Below are 19,195 nucleotides of genomic sequence, written 5' to 3'. Positions count from 1 at the left end.
TGGTTTCCTTTTATTTATTTTGATTGAAGTGTTTTTAATTAAAACACTTTTTTCTGTTTTAAGTTTAAATTTATTTATTTTATGTCCTGGTTTCAAGTGAGGCTCTGAGTTTCTGGCCTTGAATCACAGAGGACAAATATTCTATCAACACAACCTTCCTGCACAGTGATTAAAAGTCTGTGTACCTCTTCCCTGGATGGTAACCGAAAGTCCATCACTAGGTCTCCTGGATTCCTTAGATAGGCACTGGGTGCTTTTGATTAAGATGAAATTTTGTGACTAGGCTCTTTCAGACCCTTCATTGTTTCAGATTCTTGTGAATTGAACCTTCTTTCTATCAGACCCAGTTAGTGATGGAAATAATATTTGTTTAAAATTCCTGTTTGTTTTAAAAAGGAGAGTGGCCCTTTTGATCAATACCAAGGGTATGTCAGGTTCTTCGCTTAGGAGTGAGGCCACCCACGGTGAACACAGTCCCTCCTGATGCTCCTCCAAATTCCAGTCCCCTGTGGAAGACAGGCAGTTTAATTGTGAGGAGAGAAAAGATGAACTGGGAAGACATGATGGGGACTCCTTATACAGGGGCATCAGAGAATAGCTCCAGGAAGGAATAACATTTCAGCTGAGTCTGGAAAATCTTTATGACAAGGACCAGCCCTCCATACCCTCTGGGACTCTCTTCCCACCCCACCTCAGATCTCACCACTGGGTCTTCACCTGTCAATCAAGCCCCCAGGAGGGACAATTGTGATGTACACTGATGCTCCACTGGGACCCCGAAGAAGGGAAAGGAAGACAAGAAGATCCTGCCTGGTTAACCTGAGCACGTTGAGATCCTCCCATTTGATACACAGGTTTCTTTGTGGGACCAGGACCACACTGGCAGAGAAAGTGTTTATTGATTGGAACCACGCACAGGGGAACATGGTGGAGATTCAGGGAAAGTATTTCACCTCTGTCATCAGAGCATCACCTTCATGCTTGAGAGTTCTTAATTTTCTTCACTGATGTTTCAAAGTCTGAACTGCACCCTGGCCATGGGTGGATGCATTGGACCGTCATAGCGTGGGCCTGGGCTCAGTGTGAACGAGTCTACTTTTGTTTCTTAGTCAGTCCCACAGAGGGCAAAGGTCCGTTTCTCCTTGCTCTCTGCTCATCCCATCTCAGCTCCTACTGTCTCACGCCTGCTCCAAAGACTCTGTTGTCTTCTCTCTGCCCCTCTTTCACCTTCTCTTCCACCTTGTCTTGGCACCGATCCTCTCCAGATCCTCCTCCTTCCATTGGTCATCCTGCAAACTCTCTTTCTCCTTCCCTCTGGGACTCTCCTCTCTCCATTGTTTGCATTTTGCCTCTGTCTCTCCCTCTGTTTCCATCTTTTGTCCCCTTTCTCCTCTTCATCCTCTCTGCATGTTTCTCCACATGAACCTCTGCCCCTCACTCTTCCTCCTACATCTTTCTCCCTCATCCCCTCCCTCCACCTGCCTCCTCCCTCCTCACCGGGCATCTGACTCCACCTCTTTATCCAGCTCTGCCTCTTCCCTGCTCACCCCTGTCTCTTCCCACCCTCCGTGGGCATTCTTACCTTTTTTTTTTTTTTTTATTGCTAGCAATACTTCCAAGCTCTATCATCGTTGAAGTTTGGAGAGAGTGAGCATCAATACCTTTTAGTAACACTCCCAGTTTTTGTGCAAGTCTGATAAGACTTGTTTCTATGGATAAAGAGGAAGACACATTTAGCATAGTCTGAAAAACAGAAGGAATGGGTGAAAGCATTAATTGTGGGAGGGTCATTTTTAGTCTCATCAAGAGAAAGGGAGGCTTCCCTGGTGTTCAATGGTTAAGGACGCCTTGCAATGCAAGGGACATCAGCTCGATCCTTGGTCTGAAAGATCCCATAGGCGGAGGAGCAATTAAACCTGGGCATCTCAAGTACTGAGCCAACCTGAGGTACCTAATGAAGCCAGCACCCTTTTCGCTTGTGCTCCTCAACCAGAGAAGCCATTGCACCGGAGCCCACACACAACAGAGAGTAGACCCCACTCGCTGCAACTAGAGAAAGTCCTTGCACAACAGTGAAGACCCAGAGCAGCCAAAGAGAGAAAGGGAGAAAGGGATGTGAATAGAACACACGGGGCTGGATCAGAAGATGTCTGAACCTTCCGTCTAGGAGGCTCTTTGACCTTCCCCCTTCATCTGGGAAGCCATGGGCTCCTCCTATGAGAATAGTCTGCACACTCACCTGTCTTAGTACAGTATTTCCACCTCCCTGTATAGTTTGCATTGAGAGAACACCAAAGGAATATGGAATTGTGGAATATGCAGTCAAAAAACTTCATGGGATTACATAAAGATGCTCCTATAGATGAACGGAAAAACACATCTCATATCTGAAAGAAGAAAGACATTGTTCTGTTCTTTGTCTCTTAGGGTTTCATGATTTCCGTGGTAATTCTGGTAAAGTCTCTGTTTCAGCCTCCCGGGTACGGAGCTCCCTGCTAAGCATCGGGGATGTCAAGGTCAGTATGGTGTGGTCCCTCCCTCAGGGATTAGGAAGGGTTCTCTAACTTTGGGCAGTGTTTGCTTTATTAATTTTTTTTTGACAGTGAAAAAATTTTACTTAAAAATATATGCCCGTTTATAGATACAAAGAGCTAGATGTAAAGAGTGATTAGCTGACATGTTAAAAATATATAAATTGTGAGGTCTGGTGTAAAGATGTGAGATCAGGCAGTTTCTACTTTAGCACTTTAGTGCCACCAGCTCTGAAGCCCTGACCCTGGGTTCAGATTCCCACCACACCATCTACAGATGCCTCCACCCTGATGCTGTCTGGGGATGCCCCCTTGGGGGACATGCACACCTGCCTCCTCCCGTGACTGAGAGGGTACTATTAGCTCCTGCCTGTAAAGTATCTCTGGAGAATCCCCATCACAGTTACCCTGCCCACATGTTAACTGGTTGCCCTGGATTGTCGTTTGTTGTCATTCTCTCCTGTTGTTGATTACCTTTGGTTTCTGCGCCAGAAGCAGCGTCTTCCATCTCTTCAGGAAGAATGAAGTAGTCCTCAGACAGCTGCTGATCTGGAAGAAAAGCAGAGGAGATGGACGGAGGAGGAGCAGGAACAAAGCAGAGTTAGGGTTAGGTGGGACAGATCGAGAGGATAACTTCGATACGCACACACCACCCTGTGTAAAATAGACAGCTAGTGGGAAGCCGCGGTTATAACACAGGGGGCCAATGGCTCACTCCGTGTTGTCAACACAGAGGGACAGGATGAGGGGCGGGGTGGGAAGGAGATTCAAACAGGAGGAGATATCTGTATCCCATATGTATATATAATATATACATATTCATGTATGCATATATGTATATATATACATATTTATGGGTGATTCACGATGTGGTATGGCAGAAAGCAACACAACATAGGAAAGCGATTATCCTCTGATTAAAAATAAAAAACAAAACAAGATAACAGAAAAAGAGCAACAGCCAAAATAGAGCAAAGCAGGCCACAGCCAGAATACCTTCTGTGGTGGGACCTACCCTGCATCTCAAACTTTGATTTTGTTTTATATTTTGAAGTCCTTGTTTACCCTGACAGATAGACTCAAGGACTAGAGGGCTAACAGAACAGGGGAGGGAGACCCTGACCTGCTCTTATTGCTTAGCTACGGACAGACATGAAATCAACCACAAGGTCAGACTCCGCTGTGTCACGCCGTTCATAGGATATACCCTGAGTCCACACTGTCCCTCTTATTTCATACGATGTTAAGGGAAAACACAGACTGAACCCAATATTTCAAAAGTGGACTCTTCAAACATCAAAAACTCTTCACTTGAGCAATGTAACCAACCCTGGTGTGGGTTGCCCACGTCTGGGACAGTGCCATGGAGATTCAAGGGTGAGACAGCTCTCAGAAAGGCTTTTGTCTCTGCTGCCAAACCCACCTGGATTTCAATTTCATAGAATTGCTGGAAAATCAAATAAAATGTGAAGCCCTTCATAGCATCTGGCCCTTCCAGCATACTTAAGAAACAGTAGACGTGTTTGCCATCACCATGGCCACCTGATGTGAACAGCCGACTCTTTGGAAAAGGCTCTGATGCTGAGAAAGACTGAAGGCAAAAGGAGAGGAGGATGGCAGAGGATAAGATGGTTGGATAGCATCACTGATTCAACAGACATCAACTTGGGCAAACTCCAGGAGACACTTAGGGACAGGGAGGCCTGGCAGGCTGCAGTCCATGGGGTTGCAAAGAGTGAGAAATCACTTAGCAACTGAACAACAACAAGATTATTATTATTATTATTATGACTTTTGCGTGTCAATCCACATCTGGGGCAGTGTCTTTCCACCAATTCTAGCCTGTCTTCCCTCTCTCGCCTCCAATGACAGAGTCCAGTTGTAGAAACATAGACGCACCAACCCAAACCACAAAGATTCCCAAACACAGTGCCATGATAACTTGCTCTCCTGTGGCTGACCAATGTCGATCTGCTTCTTATATAACCAGTGACCCCAACATCCCTTCAATCTGATAAGAATCAATTGCACCTGGACGGAGCTTGATCATTCCTCAGCATGACAGCATGCTGTTCAAGTTTACTTCTCAGATGGAAAGTACAGGACATTGGCTGGCAGTTTAATGTCTCCAAGCCTCAGTGGTTTGAAACACATTTAAAAGGAGACTAAGGTCCAGTCCTTTTGATCTCAAGGAGGCAGCAGAGAGTGCCAGCAGGAAGTGAGATCTTAATTCCCTGCCCAGGAATAGAAGTAGCCTGGATAAGAACCTGGAATCCTAGCCATCAGACAGCAAAGGCTAGACTCTAGCAGCAAATTTTCCCTGAATTTTTGCCCCCGGTGAAAAATCCATTTAACAGAGGCAAAAACTATAAATGTGGGTGCAAAATTTGTTCTTAGAGACATAGCACAAGTGGGAAAGCACGCAGTGAGAAAGAGTTTGTTTAATTAAGACAGAAGCAAGGCAGAGATGCACACCCAGAGGGAAAGGGTGTGGGTGTCCGCCTTAGTGAGGGTGTGGGTGTCCGCGGTAAAGAGGCGGTTAAGTCATGTATATAAGTCAGTTCTTCAGGGTCTTTGTCTTTTGCCAGTTATCCGGTTTCTTTTCCTACACGTGACCTACCGTGGGATCCTCCTCTGGGAGCGCATGCACCCCTCAACCAAGACGGATCTCAAGTGAAGGCTTCCGGGAGGAGCAAGACTCCTTATGGCCTGCTGTTATCCCCTGACTTTTGACCACAAGGAGCCCTTTTGCACACCCGGAGTATCTCCCTTGTCCCAAAAATCGAGGGGGGAGAAATCCCTTAATTCTGTACTCAAACAGGGTTTTTCCCCTCTTTGTCTTTGCCTGATTATTACCTTGATGATTGCCATGACTATTTTCTCAAGAGACAAAGACTTTCTATTAACCCTGTGTCTCTTACTTCCATTCTAGAGAGCAAACTGGAGGCTGATGGTAAATACTTAGGAGTCCATCTATCTCTTGTCTCGGAAAACCTAACAGGTCTAAATATCCAGCCTGAAGCCTACTTCTTCATGCCCCATTAAATCCAAACAGGAAGCCAGTTATAAATATCTAACCTGGAGCCTATCTCCTGCCTGAGTTAGGGCTCCATGCTTCCACTGCAGGGGGCATAGGTTCAACCCCTGGTCAGGGAAATAAGATCCCATGAGCAGCATGGTGTGGCCCAAAAACGACTCTACTGACTTCCCAGTCATAAACAGACCACTGATAGTCCATGGTGTGAACTGTTTTCAGACCAGGCAAAATATCTGTTAGATGTGTCTAATCAATCACTTATAACAAACAGGGTGTTATGTGGCTCTGTAGATGATAATTTTGAACGTTTTGGGGGAAACTAAGGAATATGATGACCTTGGTTTGTTGCTCCTGATATCAGCACACAAAATGGTGAAATAAAAAGATGAACTCAAGAATTCAAACTTTCAGCCCAAGTGCTGCCTAAATGACTTGGGAGTTTCTTGACCCCTTTCTCCCAGAGCTGCAGGGCTGAAATTGCTGGAAATGAAACACAGAACCTCATCTGGCCATTGGCTGATTTGGCAACTTGATTACAATGCAGGCTGAACCCTCAACCTCTCAGGGTGCTTACTCTCTTTTGTTGGTTGTTGTTGGTTGGTCTTTTTTGGTCCCCTTTTGTGGCATGGGAGTTCGCTAGTTCCATGACCAGCGATGGGACCCAGGCCTGCAGTGGAATCCTGGAGTCTTAACCACTGGACCACCAGGGAAATCCCTCTATACTGTTTTTATTGTTAGTGTATAGGATTTATGATATAAATCGTATTTTTTTAATTAAATAATTTTTATTGCAGTATAGTTCTTTGGTCTTCCCTGGTGGCTGCTCAGTGGTAAAGAATTGTCCTGCCAACGCAGAGGACACAAGTTTGGTCCCTGGGTTGGGAAGGTCTCCTGGAGAAGGAAACAGAACTCAGGCCAGTATTCTTGCCTTGGAGATCCCAAGGTCCGAGGAGCCTGGCAAGCTACAATCCATGGGGGTCACAAAAGAGTTGGACATGACATAGTGACGAAATAGTAACAACATAGTTGGTTTGCCATGTTGTGTTAGCTTCTACTGCATAGCAAGATGAATCAGCCATACATATATATATATATATATATATATATATATATATATATATATATATATATATCCCCTCCTTTTTGAATTTCCCTTCCATTAGTCCCTGTCTCCTGTTTTCCTCTTTTTTCTTTATTTATAATTTTTCCTTATTTACTTGTTTTTGTCTGTGATGGATCTTCATTGCTCCAGCAATGAAGAACAAAAACAAGAAAAGGCTTTTTGCTAGTCGTGACAAGCAGGGTCTACTGTCTAGTTCTAGTGCTCAGGCTTCTCATTGTGGAGACTTCTCTTGTTGCCACGTGCAGACTCCAGAGCACAGAGTCGACAGTGGTGGCACACAAGCTTAGTTGCTCCGAGGCACGTGGGATCGTCCCAGATCAGGGCTCAATCTCGTGTCTCCTGCATTGGCTGGCAGGTTCTTTACCACTGAGCCACTTGGGAAACCTTTCCTAGCATCTTTGACTGTTAAAAAAAAAAAAAAGACAAGCTAGTGAAATTCCCTGCCGACGGAATGGTTAAGACTCTGCACTTTCACTGCCTTGGACCGAGGTTCAACCCCTGGTCTGGGAACTATGATCCCATAAGCACCGAGGCAAAAAACAAAACAACCAACCAGACCAAAAACCATCCCAAACAAAAACAGCAACAAAAACACTCTTGTTTTTTTGTGAAAACCTGGACTCATCAAGAAATTTATACCAGATCTGAGCAATAGAAACAGATGTAGAGAGTAATAGAAACAATGGGAGTAAGGGAGAAATAAAAAGGAAAAATAAGGCAGATGTTTTGTTTTTTGCTTTTTTTTTTTTTTTTTTTTAGTGTGGAATGTGGGAATAGAAACAGTGAGAGTCATAGCAGATTCCCAGTATTAGGAGGAGGATGGAGGTATGCAGGCTGCCAGAGAAGTGGGCCTTCTGCCCCTTGCAATTCAGCAGTACTGGTAGCATCATGAGGGAAACAGCCTTGCTGTTCTGATCAGCTTCTATTCAGTCCACCTTAAATATTAGGAATGGACCACACGTACAACACCCAACACTGCACAGATGAGGTTGACAGCAGTGTATGAGCCACATAGATCCACAGTCTGGGAGAGGAGAACATTCCACATCACGTGGGGCCACCCAGGGTTTGCACTTAGGGGCAGAGTGAATAAGCAGGAGCTGCAGAAGGCAGGCTTTGTGGCAATAAGAGGAGGAGGTGTCCCCTGGTTCTCTTAGTTTGAAGGAAAAATCCAGTCATGAAAATTCATGAGGTTGATGCGGGGGGAGGGGTAATATGCATATAGATGAATCCCTGGGAGATGTCTAGGACTTTCTGATTAGTATCAAGAACATTCAATCAGTAAAAGAGAAGAACTCATTGTCCACCTCTCTGGCTGACTGGATAATGGTCCAGGCCATGGGACCCAGTGTAAACACCCTCAGAACTTCCTTTTATTCTTTCTTTTTTTAAGTCTGTATTTTTTCTTTCTTTCTTTTTACTTATTTATTTGGCTGTTTTGGGTCTTTAGTTGTGGCATTCAAGTTTAGTTGCCCATCAATATCTGGGATCTTAGTTCCCTGACTAGGGATTGAACCAGTACACCCTGTGTTGCAAAGCAGATTCTTAGCCACTGGACCATCAAGGAATTCCCTATTCTAGTTTTTAAAAAGAGCTTTGCTGAGTATAGTTTGCATGCCTATCAAAAACCCACCTGTTTGATGTGTGCAGAGCAGAAAGAAATTAAGAAGATGTAAATCCATAGAAAGACATTCCATTTTCATGGATGAGGGGACTTAACATTGTTATAATGGCAATACTCGACAAATTGATCTTACTATCATCTCTGCCCCTTTCTTCTCCTGCTGATATACCTATGTGTGCATGTTGCTAAACGGGATAGTGGCCCATGGATTGCCCAGGCCTCATTGAATTTTCTTCATTCTTTTATTTTTTCAAAATTGTGCTTAGTCGCTCAGTCCTGTCCTACTCTTTGTTACCCCATGGACTGTAGCCCACCAGGCTCCTCTTTCCATGGGGACTCTCCAGGCAAGAACACTGGAGTGGGTTGCCATCTCCTCCTCCAGTTTTTCAGGTTGGATTATCTTTATTGATCTATCACCAAGCTCACTGATTCTATTGTTAGCTCAAGTCTGCTGTTGGGGCCTCCTAGTGAGGTTTTTTGTTTTTGCTATTGTGCTTTCCAACTAAGGAATTTACATTTGGTCCTTTTGAAAAAATTTCTAATTATTGGTATTCTCTATTTGATATATCAATATCATTAAATCTTCCTTTAAATCTATTTGCTGTTTTGTTCAGTTGCTCAGTCATATGCAACTTTTTGTGACCCCATGGATTGCAGCATGCCAGGCTTCCCTGTCTTTCACTATCTCCTGGAGTTTTCTCAAACTAATGTCCATTGATTCGGTGATGCCATCCAACCCATCTCTTCCTCTGTTGCCCCCTTCTCCTCCTACCCTCAATCTTTCCCAGCATCAGGGTATTTTTCAATGAACCAGCTCTTCACATCAGGTGGCCAAAGTGTTGGAGCTTCAACTACAGCATCAGTCCTACAGATGAATATTCAGGGTTGATTTCCTTTAGGGTTGACTGGTTTGATCTTCTTACTATGCGAGAGACTCTTAGGAGTCTTTTCCAGCACCACAGTTCGAAAGCATCAATTCTTCAGCACTCAGCCTTCTTTATGATCCAACTCTCACATTTGTATATGACTACTGGAAAAACCATAGTTTTGACTATATGGACTTTTATTGGCAAAGTAATGCCTCTGGTGTTTAAAACACTTTTATAGATTTGTCATAGCTTTTCTTCCAAAGAGCTAATTTCATGGTTGCAGTCACCACCCACAGTGATTTTGGAGCCCAAGAAAATAAAGTCTGTCACTGTTTCCAGTTTTTGCCCCATCTATTTGCCATGAAGTGATGGGACCTAATGCCATGATCTTCGTTTTTTGAATGTTAAGTTTAAGCTAGCTTTTTCACTCTCCTCTTTTCACCTTCATCAAGAGGCTGTTTAGTTCCTCTTCATGTTCTGCCATTAGGGTAGTGTCATCTGCATATCTGAGGTTATTGATACTTCTCCTGGCAATCTTGATTCCAGCTTAAGCTTCTTCCAGCCTGGCATTTTGCATGATGTACTCTAACCTCAGATATGCAGATGACACCACCCTTACGACACCAAGATGCTTGTTCCTTGAAAGAAAAGCTATGACAAAGCTAGAAAGTGTATTAAAAAGCAGAGACGTTACTTTGCCCACAAACGTCTGTATAGTCAAATCTATAGTTTCCAGTAGTCATGTATGGATGTGAGAATTGGACCAGAAAGAAGACTGAGTCACAAGGAACTGATGCTTTAGAACTGTGGTGTTGGAGAAGACCCTTGAGAGTCTCTTGGACTGCAAGGAGATCAAACCAGTCAATCCTAAAGGAAATCAACCCTGAATATTCATTGGAAGGACTGATGCTGAAGCTGAAACTTCAATACTTGGGCCATCCGATGATGAAAGGACTGATTCATTGGAAAAGACCCTGATGTTGGGAAAGATTGAAGGCAGGAGGAGAGGGCGATACGGTTAGATGGCATTATTGACTCAATGAACATGAGTTTGAGCAAGCTCTAGGAGATGGTGAAGAACAGGGAAGCCTGGTGCACTGCAGTCCATGGGGTCACAAAGAGTTGGACATGACGGAGTGACTGAACAACAAAAACTCTGCATAGAAGTTATAAAAGCAGGGTGACAAAATACAGCCTTGACATATTCTTTCCCCAGTTTTGAATTAGTCCATTGTCACATGTCCAGTTCTAACTGTTGCTTCTAGACCTGCATACAGATTTCTCAGGAGACAGGTCAGGTGGTATGGTATTCCCATCTCTTTAAGAATTTCCCACAGTTTCTTGTGACCCACACAGTTAAAGGCTTTAGGGTAGTCAATGAAGCAGAAGTAGATGATTTTTGGAATTCTCTTTCTGTTTCTCTGATACAACAGATGTCAGCAATTTGATCTCTGGTTCCTCTGCCTTTTCTAAATCTAGCTTGTACCTCTGGAAGTGCTCAATTCAGGTACTGTTAAAGCCTAGCTGGAAGAATTTTGAGCATTACCTTGCTACATGTGAAATGAGTGCAATTGTGTGGTAGTTTGAACATTCTTTGGCATTACCTTTCTTTGGGATTGGAATGAAAGCTGACCTTTTCCAGTCCTGTGGCTACTGCTGAGCTTCCCAAATTTCCTGGCATATTGAATGCAGCACTGTCAAAGCATCATCTTTTAGGATTTGAAACAGTTCAACTGGAATGCCGTCACCTCCACTAGCTTTGTTCGTAGTGATGCTTCCTAAGGCCCACTTGACTTCACACTCAAGGATGTCTGGCTCTAGGTCAGTGACCACACTGTCGTGGTTATCTGGGTCATTAAGAACTTTTTTGTGTTGTTTCTGTGTTTTCTTGCCACCTCTTCTTAATCTTCTGCTTCTAGATTGTATGTCATTGGTATTTTCTTTATGTCTAATGATGTTGAACACTTTTTCATGTGTCTATTAGCCATTTGTACATATTCTTTGGGGAAGTATCCATTCAATTGCTTTAGCTCACGTTTAAATTGTGTTGTCACTTTATTATTGAGGTGTCAAGTATTCTCCACAAGTTTTAGATTCAAGTTCTTTATCTGATACCTGACCTGCAAATACTTTTCTCCCATTCTGTCAGTTTTCATTTCTCTGAAAACTGAAGCATAAATTTAATTCTGATAAAGTCCAATTTGTAAACCTTTTTCTTGTCATTTGTCCTTTCAGTGTTACATATAAGAACTCATTTCTTAACCCAAGGTCTTGAAGATTTACTTGTATATTTTTTCCAAGAATTATATAGATTCATCTTTTAAAATTAAGCATATGACTCATTTTGACTTTACTTTTGCATACGGTATGAAGTAGGTATCCAGTTTATTTAGTTTGCATGCAGATATACTTGTCTTGTGGAGAAGGGATTGGCAACTCACTCCAGTGTTCATGCCTGGAGAATTCCATGGACAGAAGAGCCTAGCGGGCGATGGTCTATGGGATCGCAAAGAGCAAGTGATGTGACTGAGCAACTATCACACACACACATATGCTTGTCTCAGAACCACTTGTTGCAAAGAGTATAATATTATTCTTGCCGTGTTGAACTATCTTTTCTTTTCTTGACCACACCTCGTGGCATATGGGATCTTAGTTCCCTGATCAGGGTTAGAACTCGTACCCTCTGCATTGGAACTGCAGAGTCTTAACCACTGGACCTCTAGGGAAGTCCCCACATTAAACTATCTTGATGTGTTGTTGAAGATCAATTGCAAATGTGAAGGATTATTTCTGGACTTTCAATTAGAGTTCATTGATGTAAAAAATAAAGAATGAAAATAAGGTTCATTTTTTATATAATATTTTCTATTTTTTTCTTTGTCATGACCAGTGATATCTAATATACCAATTATTTAGCATGCATTGTCTGAGATGTGCTAGTTTTTTGGTTTGTTTTTGGTAGAAGCATCAAGATTGGTTTTATTTGTGTTTATTTATTTATGTTTTGGCTGCACCAAGCAGCATTTGAGATGTTAGTTTCCCCACCAGGGATCGAACCTGACCCTGACAGTGAAAATGCTGACTCTGAACCACCAACTAACTGCCAGGGAATTCCCTTCGTGATTGGTTCTAAATCTTTTTTTCTGCCAATGCTGTAGACTTTTCATTATTCTTCAACTGGGAATGCATGTGTCTGTGTATGTGTGTGTGTGTGTGTGTGTGTGTGTGTGTGTGTGTGATCTTTCCATTTTTCACTTGTGTGATTTTAGTGCCGTAAACCACTGTGTGAAGGGTTTGGGAAAAGACTTCACCCAAAGGGCAATATTTCTATAGAATCTGTTCAGAGAGTCAAAAATGGAAGCTTTTTTGTTCTTTCTCTAGGACCAGGAGAGATCTTCTGATCCCTATTAACTGCATAGTGCTTACATTGTCTGGCTTTCTTTCTTTAAAAAAATTTTTTAAAATGATTTATTTTATTTTTGGTGAGCTGGTTCATCCTTGCTTCACAGGCTTTTCTCTAGTTGTGGCGAATTGGGACCGCTCTCCAGTTTCGGTGGGCAGGCTTCTCAGCGCAGTGGCTTCTCTCGTTGTGGGACACAGGCTCTTCTGCGGTTGTGGGACTCAGTAACTCTGCCTCCCGGGTTCTAGAGCACAGACTCAATAGTCGTGGTTAGGCTTAGTTGCTCCGAGGTTTCTGGGAGCTTCCAAGACCATGGATCAAACCCACGTCTCCTGTATCGCCAGGCAGATTCTTTACCACTGATCCTCCAGGGGAAGCACTGTTTTTTTTTTTTCTTATTTGTATATTTTTATTAGGCATTTTTTTAACATCTTAATTTATTGATTTTTAATTGGAGTATAATTGCTTTACAATATTGTGTTGGTTTCTGCCATACATCATCATGATTGTTTCCTTTTAATTATTTTTATTAAAACATTTATAATGAAAACTTTTTATTTATTACCTTAAAAATTATTTATTTATTTTTAGGTCCTGGTTTTAAGTGAGGCTCCAAGTTTCTGGCCTTAAATCACAGAGGACAAATACTGTATCGATACCTCCTTCCTGCACAGTGATTAAAAGTCTGTGCATCTCTTCCCCAGATAGTGACTGAACATCCATCACCAGATCCCGAGGATCCTTAGATAGACTCTAGGTGTTTTTGAAGAGGATAAAATTTAGTGTTTAGGCCCTTTCAGGCCCTTCATTATTTCTGACACCTATGAATTTGACCTTCATTCAGTCAGGCCCTGTTAGTGATAGAAAAAATATTTGTCTAAAATTCCTATCTTTTATTTTTTTTACAAAATTCATATCAAATTTAATTCTACCATCCAGATGATTCACTTATTTTGCAGTATTTCCTTTTAATTTTTTAAAATTAATTAATCAGTTAATTTTAATTGGAGGCTAATTCCTTTCCAGTATTGTAGTGGTTTTTGCCATACATTGACATGAATCAGCCACAGGTGTATATGTGTCCCCATCCTGAACCGTTCTCCCATCTCCCTCCCCATCCCATCCCTCAGGGGCGTCCCAGTGCACCGGCTTTGAGTGCCCTGTTTCATGCATCGAACTTGGAATGGTGATCTATTTCACATGGGGTAATATACATGTTTCAGTGCTATTCTCTAAAATTCTTACTTGTTTTTAAAAGGAGAGTAGTCCTTTTGATAAATGCAAAGGATGTTAGGACTGAGGCCAGGGTAAGCACAGTTCTCCTTGTTCCCTTCCTGTCAATATTGTCCACCTGGAAAGATGGGCAGTTTAACTGTAAGCAGAGAAAGGATAAACTGGGAAGACTCGATTGGGCCTCCTTACACTGGGGAGTCAGAGAATAACTCCAGGAAGAAATAACATTTCAGCTAAGTTGGGAAAAGACAGATCGTTTACGACAAGGACCAGCCCTCCATCCCTTCTGGGACTCTCCTCCCACCCCCACCTCAGATCTCACCACTGGGTCTCCATCTGTCAATCAAACCCCAGGAGGGACAATTGTGATGTGTATTGATGTTCCACTGGGGCTCCAAGGAAGGGAAAGGAACACTAGAAGATCCTGCCTGGTTAACCTGAGCATGCTGAGACGCTCTTATTTGATACACAGGTTTCTCTGTGGGACAAAGAAAGACCACACCTGCCGAGAAAGTGTTTATTGATTGGACCCACGCACAGGGGGAGCATGGTGGAGAAGTTGGGAAAGGATTTCACCTCTGTCATTCAGAGCATCACCTTCATGCTTGAGAGTTCTTGATTTTCTTCACTGAGGTTTCAAAGGCTTGACTGCATCAATGGCCACGGATGCCCTGGATGGTAACAGAACATAGTTTTGGGGTCAATGTTAACGAGTCAGTTTCGTTTCTCAGTCAGTCCCACAGAGGGCAAAGGTCTATTTCTCCTTTGCTCTCTGCTCTTTCTATCTCGATTCCTGCTGTCTCATGCCTGCTCCAAGATTATGTTGTCCTGCCTCTGCCCCTCTTTCACCTTCTCTTCCACCTTGTCTTGGCACTGATCCTCTCCAGATCCTCCTCCTTCCATTGGTCATCCTGCAAACTCTCTTTCTTCTTCCCTCTGGGACTCTCCTCTCTCCATTGTTTGCATTTTGCCTTTGTCTCTTCCTCTGTTTGCATCTTTCGTCCCCTTTCTCCTCTTCATCCTCTCTGTATGTTTCTCCTCATGAAACTCTGCTCTTCACTGTCCCTCCTGCATCTTTCTTCATCATCCCCTCCCTCCACCTGCCTCCTCCCTCCTCACTGGGCATCTGACTCCACCTCTTCATCCAGCTCTGCCTCTTCCCTGCTCACCCCTGTCTCTTACCATCCTCCCCAGAACACTCTCACCTTTTTTTTTTTATCGATCGCAATACTGCCAAATGTAATCTTGCTCAAAGTTTGGAGTGAGTGAACACCAAGCGTAACCATACGCACTCCCTTCTGTTGTGCAACGGAAATATCGTTTCTTGCGATATGTAAAGGGGAAGTGACATTTGGGACGGTCTGAAAAAAGAATGGGTGAAAACATTAATGGTGGGAGGGTTATAAAAAGAAAAGGGGGCTTGTCTGGTGGTCCAGTGGTTAAGAATGCCTTGGAATGCAAGAGGCATTGGCTCAATCCCTGGTCCAGGAAGAAACCAATGCTGAGGAACAATTAAGCCTGGATACCTCAACCACTGAGTCCACACATAGCAATTACAGAAGCTGGTGCACCCAGAGCCTGACCTCCACAAGAGAAGTCACTGCAATGAGAAACCCACACAACGAGGAAGAGCAGCCCCCACTTGTTGCAACTAGAGAAAGCCCACAGGCCGCAACAAGACTCAGAAACAGGCATGAATGGAACTCATCGGGCTGGGTCAGAAGCTGTCTGAGGCTTCCATCTAGGAGACAGTTAGGAACCAACCCTCTTCATCTGGGAAGACACGTGCTCATCATATGAAGACAAGCTGCCCGCTTACCTTCACGACTACATGTTTTCCGTCTTCCTACATAATGTTCATCGAGAGAGCACCATTCAGCTGCGAAATCTACGGACGTGCACTTATAATACTTTACGCCTCTATAGGTAAATGGGAAAGCACATGGAGGACCTGGAAGAAGAAAGTCCTTGTTCCCTTCTTTGACTCGTAGGCTTTCATGATCTCGGGTAACTCTGGCAAAGTCTCCATTCGAGACTGTCATGTACAGAGTTCCCTGCTAAGCCCTGGGGATGTCAAGGTCCATCTATTGTGGTCCCTCCCTCAGGGATCAGGAGATTTCTTTAACTTTGGACAGTCTCTACTTTAGCATGTGGCATCAGCTCTGAAGTCCGGACCCTGGGTTCAGGTTCCAGCCCCACCATCTACACATGCTCACCCTTGATGCTCTCCCGGGTCGCCTCCTTGGGGAAAGTGTACACCTGCCTCCTCTTGTGGCTGAGAGGATAAAATTCGCTCTTGCCTGTAAAGTATCTTTGGAGGATCCCCATCACAGTTACCAGGGCACATGTGTTAGTTTATTGCATTTGATTGTTGTTTTCCTGTCATTCTATTCCTTGTTGATTACCTCAAGGAATTGAATAAGGAGAGTAGACTTTGGGATACGTACTTTCTTCCTTATGCGGCTCCTCCACTAGAAGAAAAGCAGGTGTTGAGGAGGTTGACGGAGGAAGAGCAAAAACAAAATAGGGTTACGATTAGGAGGGAGGAATTGCGAGAGTAGCATTGACATATATACACCATCTTGAGTAAAATAGATAGCTGGTGGGAAGCTGCTATTTAACACAGGGATCCCAGCCTGGCGCTCTGTACTGTCAACGTAAAGGGGTAGGATGGGGGCTGAGGTGAGAGGGAGGCTCAAGAGAAGGGCAAATGGATATACTTCTGGCTGATTTGTGTTGTTGTGTGGCAGAAATCAACACAAGATTATAAAGCAATTATCCTGCAATTAAAAATAAAAACAAAACCAAAATAAGAAAAAATAACAAAACAAAAGAACACAGCAGAGCTACAACCAGAAGAGCATCTGTAGTGGGACCTGCCTTGCATCTCTAACTTTTATGTTCTCATTGCTCCCGGAGGACACACGGGATTCAAGCACAAAACCGGGACGCACTGTCTCCCCTATGCCCTTGCTCTTCCCACATCGACTCCTGCTCTGTCATGCCTACACTAAGGATTGTGCTGTCCTCTCTGTGCCTCCCTCTTACTTTCTCTTGCCACTAATCCTCCCCAGAGTCTCTTCCTTCCATTTATCTTCCTTAGCATCCAGCTATACATTTGAGATGTCAAGGTCAATATGATGTAGTCCCTCCCTCACGGACTGGGAAGGGTTCTCTGACTGTAGGCAGTTTTTATTTTGTTTTTGACAGTGAAAAAAAATTTATTTAGAGATATACATGTGTCTATAGATACAAAGAAATAAATGTGAAGAGTAGCTAGTTGGCATGTTAAAAGTATATAAGTTGTGAGGATTGGTGTACTGATGTGAATCTGGGGAGTTGCTACTTTATCATGACACCAGCTCTGAATCCCGGACCCTGGGTTCAGATTCCAGCCTCACCATCTACAGAGGCATATCCCTGATGCTCTTGGGATAAGCCCTCTTGGGGAATGTGCCCACCTGCCTCCTCCTGTGACTGAGAGGTTAAAATTAGTTCCTGCCCTTAAGTATCTTTGGAGGATCCCCGTCACAGTGACCAGGACACGCATGTTAGTTTGTTGCATTTGATTGTTGCTTTGTTGTCATTCTCTTCAGTGGTTGATTACCTTTACTATCAGCAAAGGTGCCAGGAACTTCTGTAGTGTAAATCGGAGGAAGAAGGTAGTACTCATCCATCAGCGGCTTATCTAGAAGAAAGGCAGGAGCAGAGGAGACGGATGGAAGAGGAGTAAGAACAAAGCAGGTTTAGGGTTAGTTGGGATGAATTGAGAGAGGAGCATTGTCATATATACACAATAAAACAGACAGTGGGAAGGTGCGGTGTAACACAGGGAGCCCAGCCTGGAGCTCTCTGCATCAACCTAGAGGATGGGGGGTGGGAGGGAGGCTTGAGAGGGAGGGGATATATATATATAATATATATATATTTGCTACACCATAGACTGCATAAATATATATATACACATACATATATATATATATGTGGCTGATTTGCATTGTCTTACAGCAGAAATCAACATTGTAAAGCAGCTATCCTCCAATTAAAAATAAAAAACAAAATAAGAACAACAAAAAATAGCAACAGCAACCAAAAAACCCCAAAGCAGAGCCACAACCAGACTATTGTCAGTAGCAGGACATGCCCTGCATCTCTTTTATTTTCTTTTATATTCTGAAGTCCTTATTTACCCTCAACAGGTATACTCGATGACTAGAGGGTAAACAGAACAGGTGAGGGAGACCCTGACACATTTGCATTGCTCCCCTACTGAGTCACATGGATTCAACCACAAAGTCAGACACTCACTGTTCTTTGGACCTGCCCTGAGACCACATGGTCCCTGTTACTGGGTTGGCCCAAAAGTTGGTCCTGGTTTTTCAATACAATGGTACAGCAAAACAGGAAGGAACTTTTTATGGCCAACCCAATATTTCAAACAGTCAGCTCTACAAACATCAAAAACTCTTCATTTGAACAACATAACCAACCCTGACGTAGGTTGCCCATGTCTGGGACAATGCAATGGAGATTTAGGAATGAGACAGCTCCCAGAAAGGCCGTTGGCTCTGTTGCCAGACTCACCTGGGTTTCAAGTTCATAGAATTGCTGGAAAATTAAATAAAATGTAAGTGTCATAGCGGCTGACCCTTCTGACACATTCAAGAGATGGCATGGTATTGGTCACAGTATTATTATTGTCATGACTTTTACTCATCAGTCCACGTCTGGGGTGGGCTTCCCTGGTGGTTCAGCATTAAAGAACCCACCTGCCAATGCAGGAGGCGTGGGTTTGCTCCCTGGGTCGGGAAGACCCCCTGGGAAAGAAATGGCAACCCACTGCAGTATTCCATGGATGAGAACCTGGGAAATTCCATGGATAGAGAACCTGATGGGCTACAGTCAAGTGGGCTGCACAATCGCCATGTCTGGGGCAGGGTCTCTGTCACCAATTCTAGTTCGTCTCTCCCCCCCCCCTCACCTGCATTCACAGGGTGCAGTTGTAGAAATACAGACGCACCAGCCCAAATCAGAAAGAGCCCCAAACGCGGTGCCATGGTAGCTTGCTCTCCTGTGGCTGACCAATGTCAATCTGCTTCTTATTTAACCAGTGACCCCCCCCAACATCCCTTCAACCTGATAAGAAGCAGCCTCACCTGGTCGATGCCTGATTATTCCCCAGCCTGAGAGTATGCAGGGCAAGTTTATCTCTCAGATGCAAAGTACAGGACATTGGCTGGCAGTCTAATGTCTCCAAGCCTCAGGGGTTTGAAATGCATTTAAAACAAGGCCTAGGGCTCCGTCTTCCACAGCTGAGGCACAGATTTGATCTCTGGTTGGGAACTAAGATCCTGCAAGTCGCACCGTGTGACCAA

At 43.7% G+C, this 19,195-nt stretch overlaps 1 protein-coding gene across 2 annotated transcripts in view; it reads right to left on the bottom strand.

Moving 5' to 3' along the window:
• Positions 1-18,900, bottom strand: part of LOC136158801 (seminal plasma protein PDC-109-like) — a 30,444-nt gene extending 11,544 nt beyond the window's left edge. The window contains exons 1-6 of one of the 2 annotated variants that reach the window (XM_065920615.1): positions 18,802-18,900; positions 17,428-17,508; positions 16,268-16,291; positions 15,640-15,771; positions 15,020-15,181; positions 14,330-14,491 (exon numbers count right to left, since the gene is read on the bottom strand). In XM_065920615.1, coding sequence (XP_065776687.1) covers positions 15,036-15,181; positions 15,640-15,771; positions 16,268-16,291; positions 17,428-17,508; positions 18,802-18,877 — 459 coding nt within the window. In that variant the 5' untranslated portion in view covers positions 18,878-18,900 and the 3' untranslated portion in view covers positions 14,330-14,491; positions 15,020-15,035. Of the gene's footprint in view, positions 1-14,329; positions 14,492-15,019; positions 15,182-15,639; positions 15,772-16,267; positions 16,292-17,427; positions 17,509-18,801 lie in introns of those variants that run through there. The other variant, XM_065920614.1, reaches the window with a different exon arrangement.
• Between the last annotated feature and the right edge of the window lie 295 nt (positions 18,901-19,195).

Source organism: Muntiacus reevesi, chromosome 2 (genome assembly GCF_963930625.1).
Source record: "Muntiacus reevesi chromosome 2, mMunRee1.1, whole genome shotgun sequence".
NCBI lineage: Eukaryota > Metazoa > Chordata > Mammalia > Artiodactyla > Cervidae > Muntiacus > Muntiacus reevesi.
This window is presented reverse-complemented; position numbering and strand designations above follow the sequence as displayed.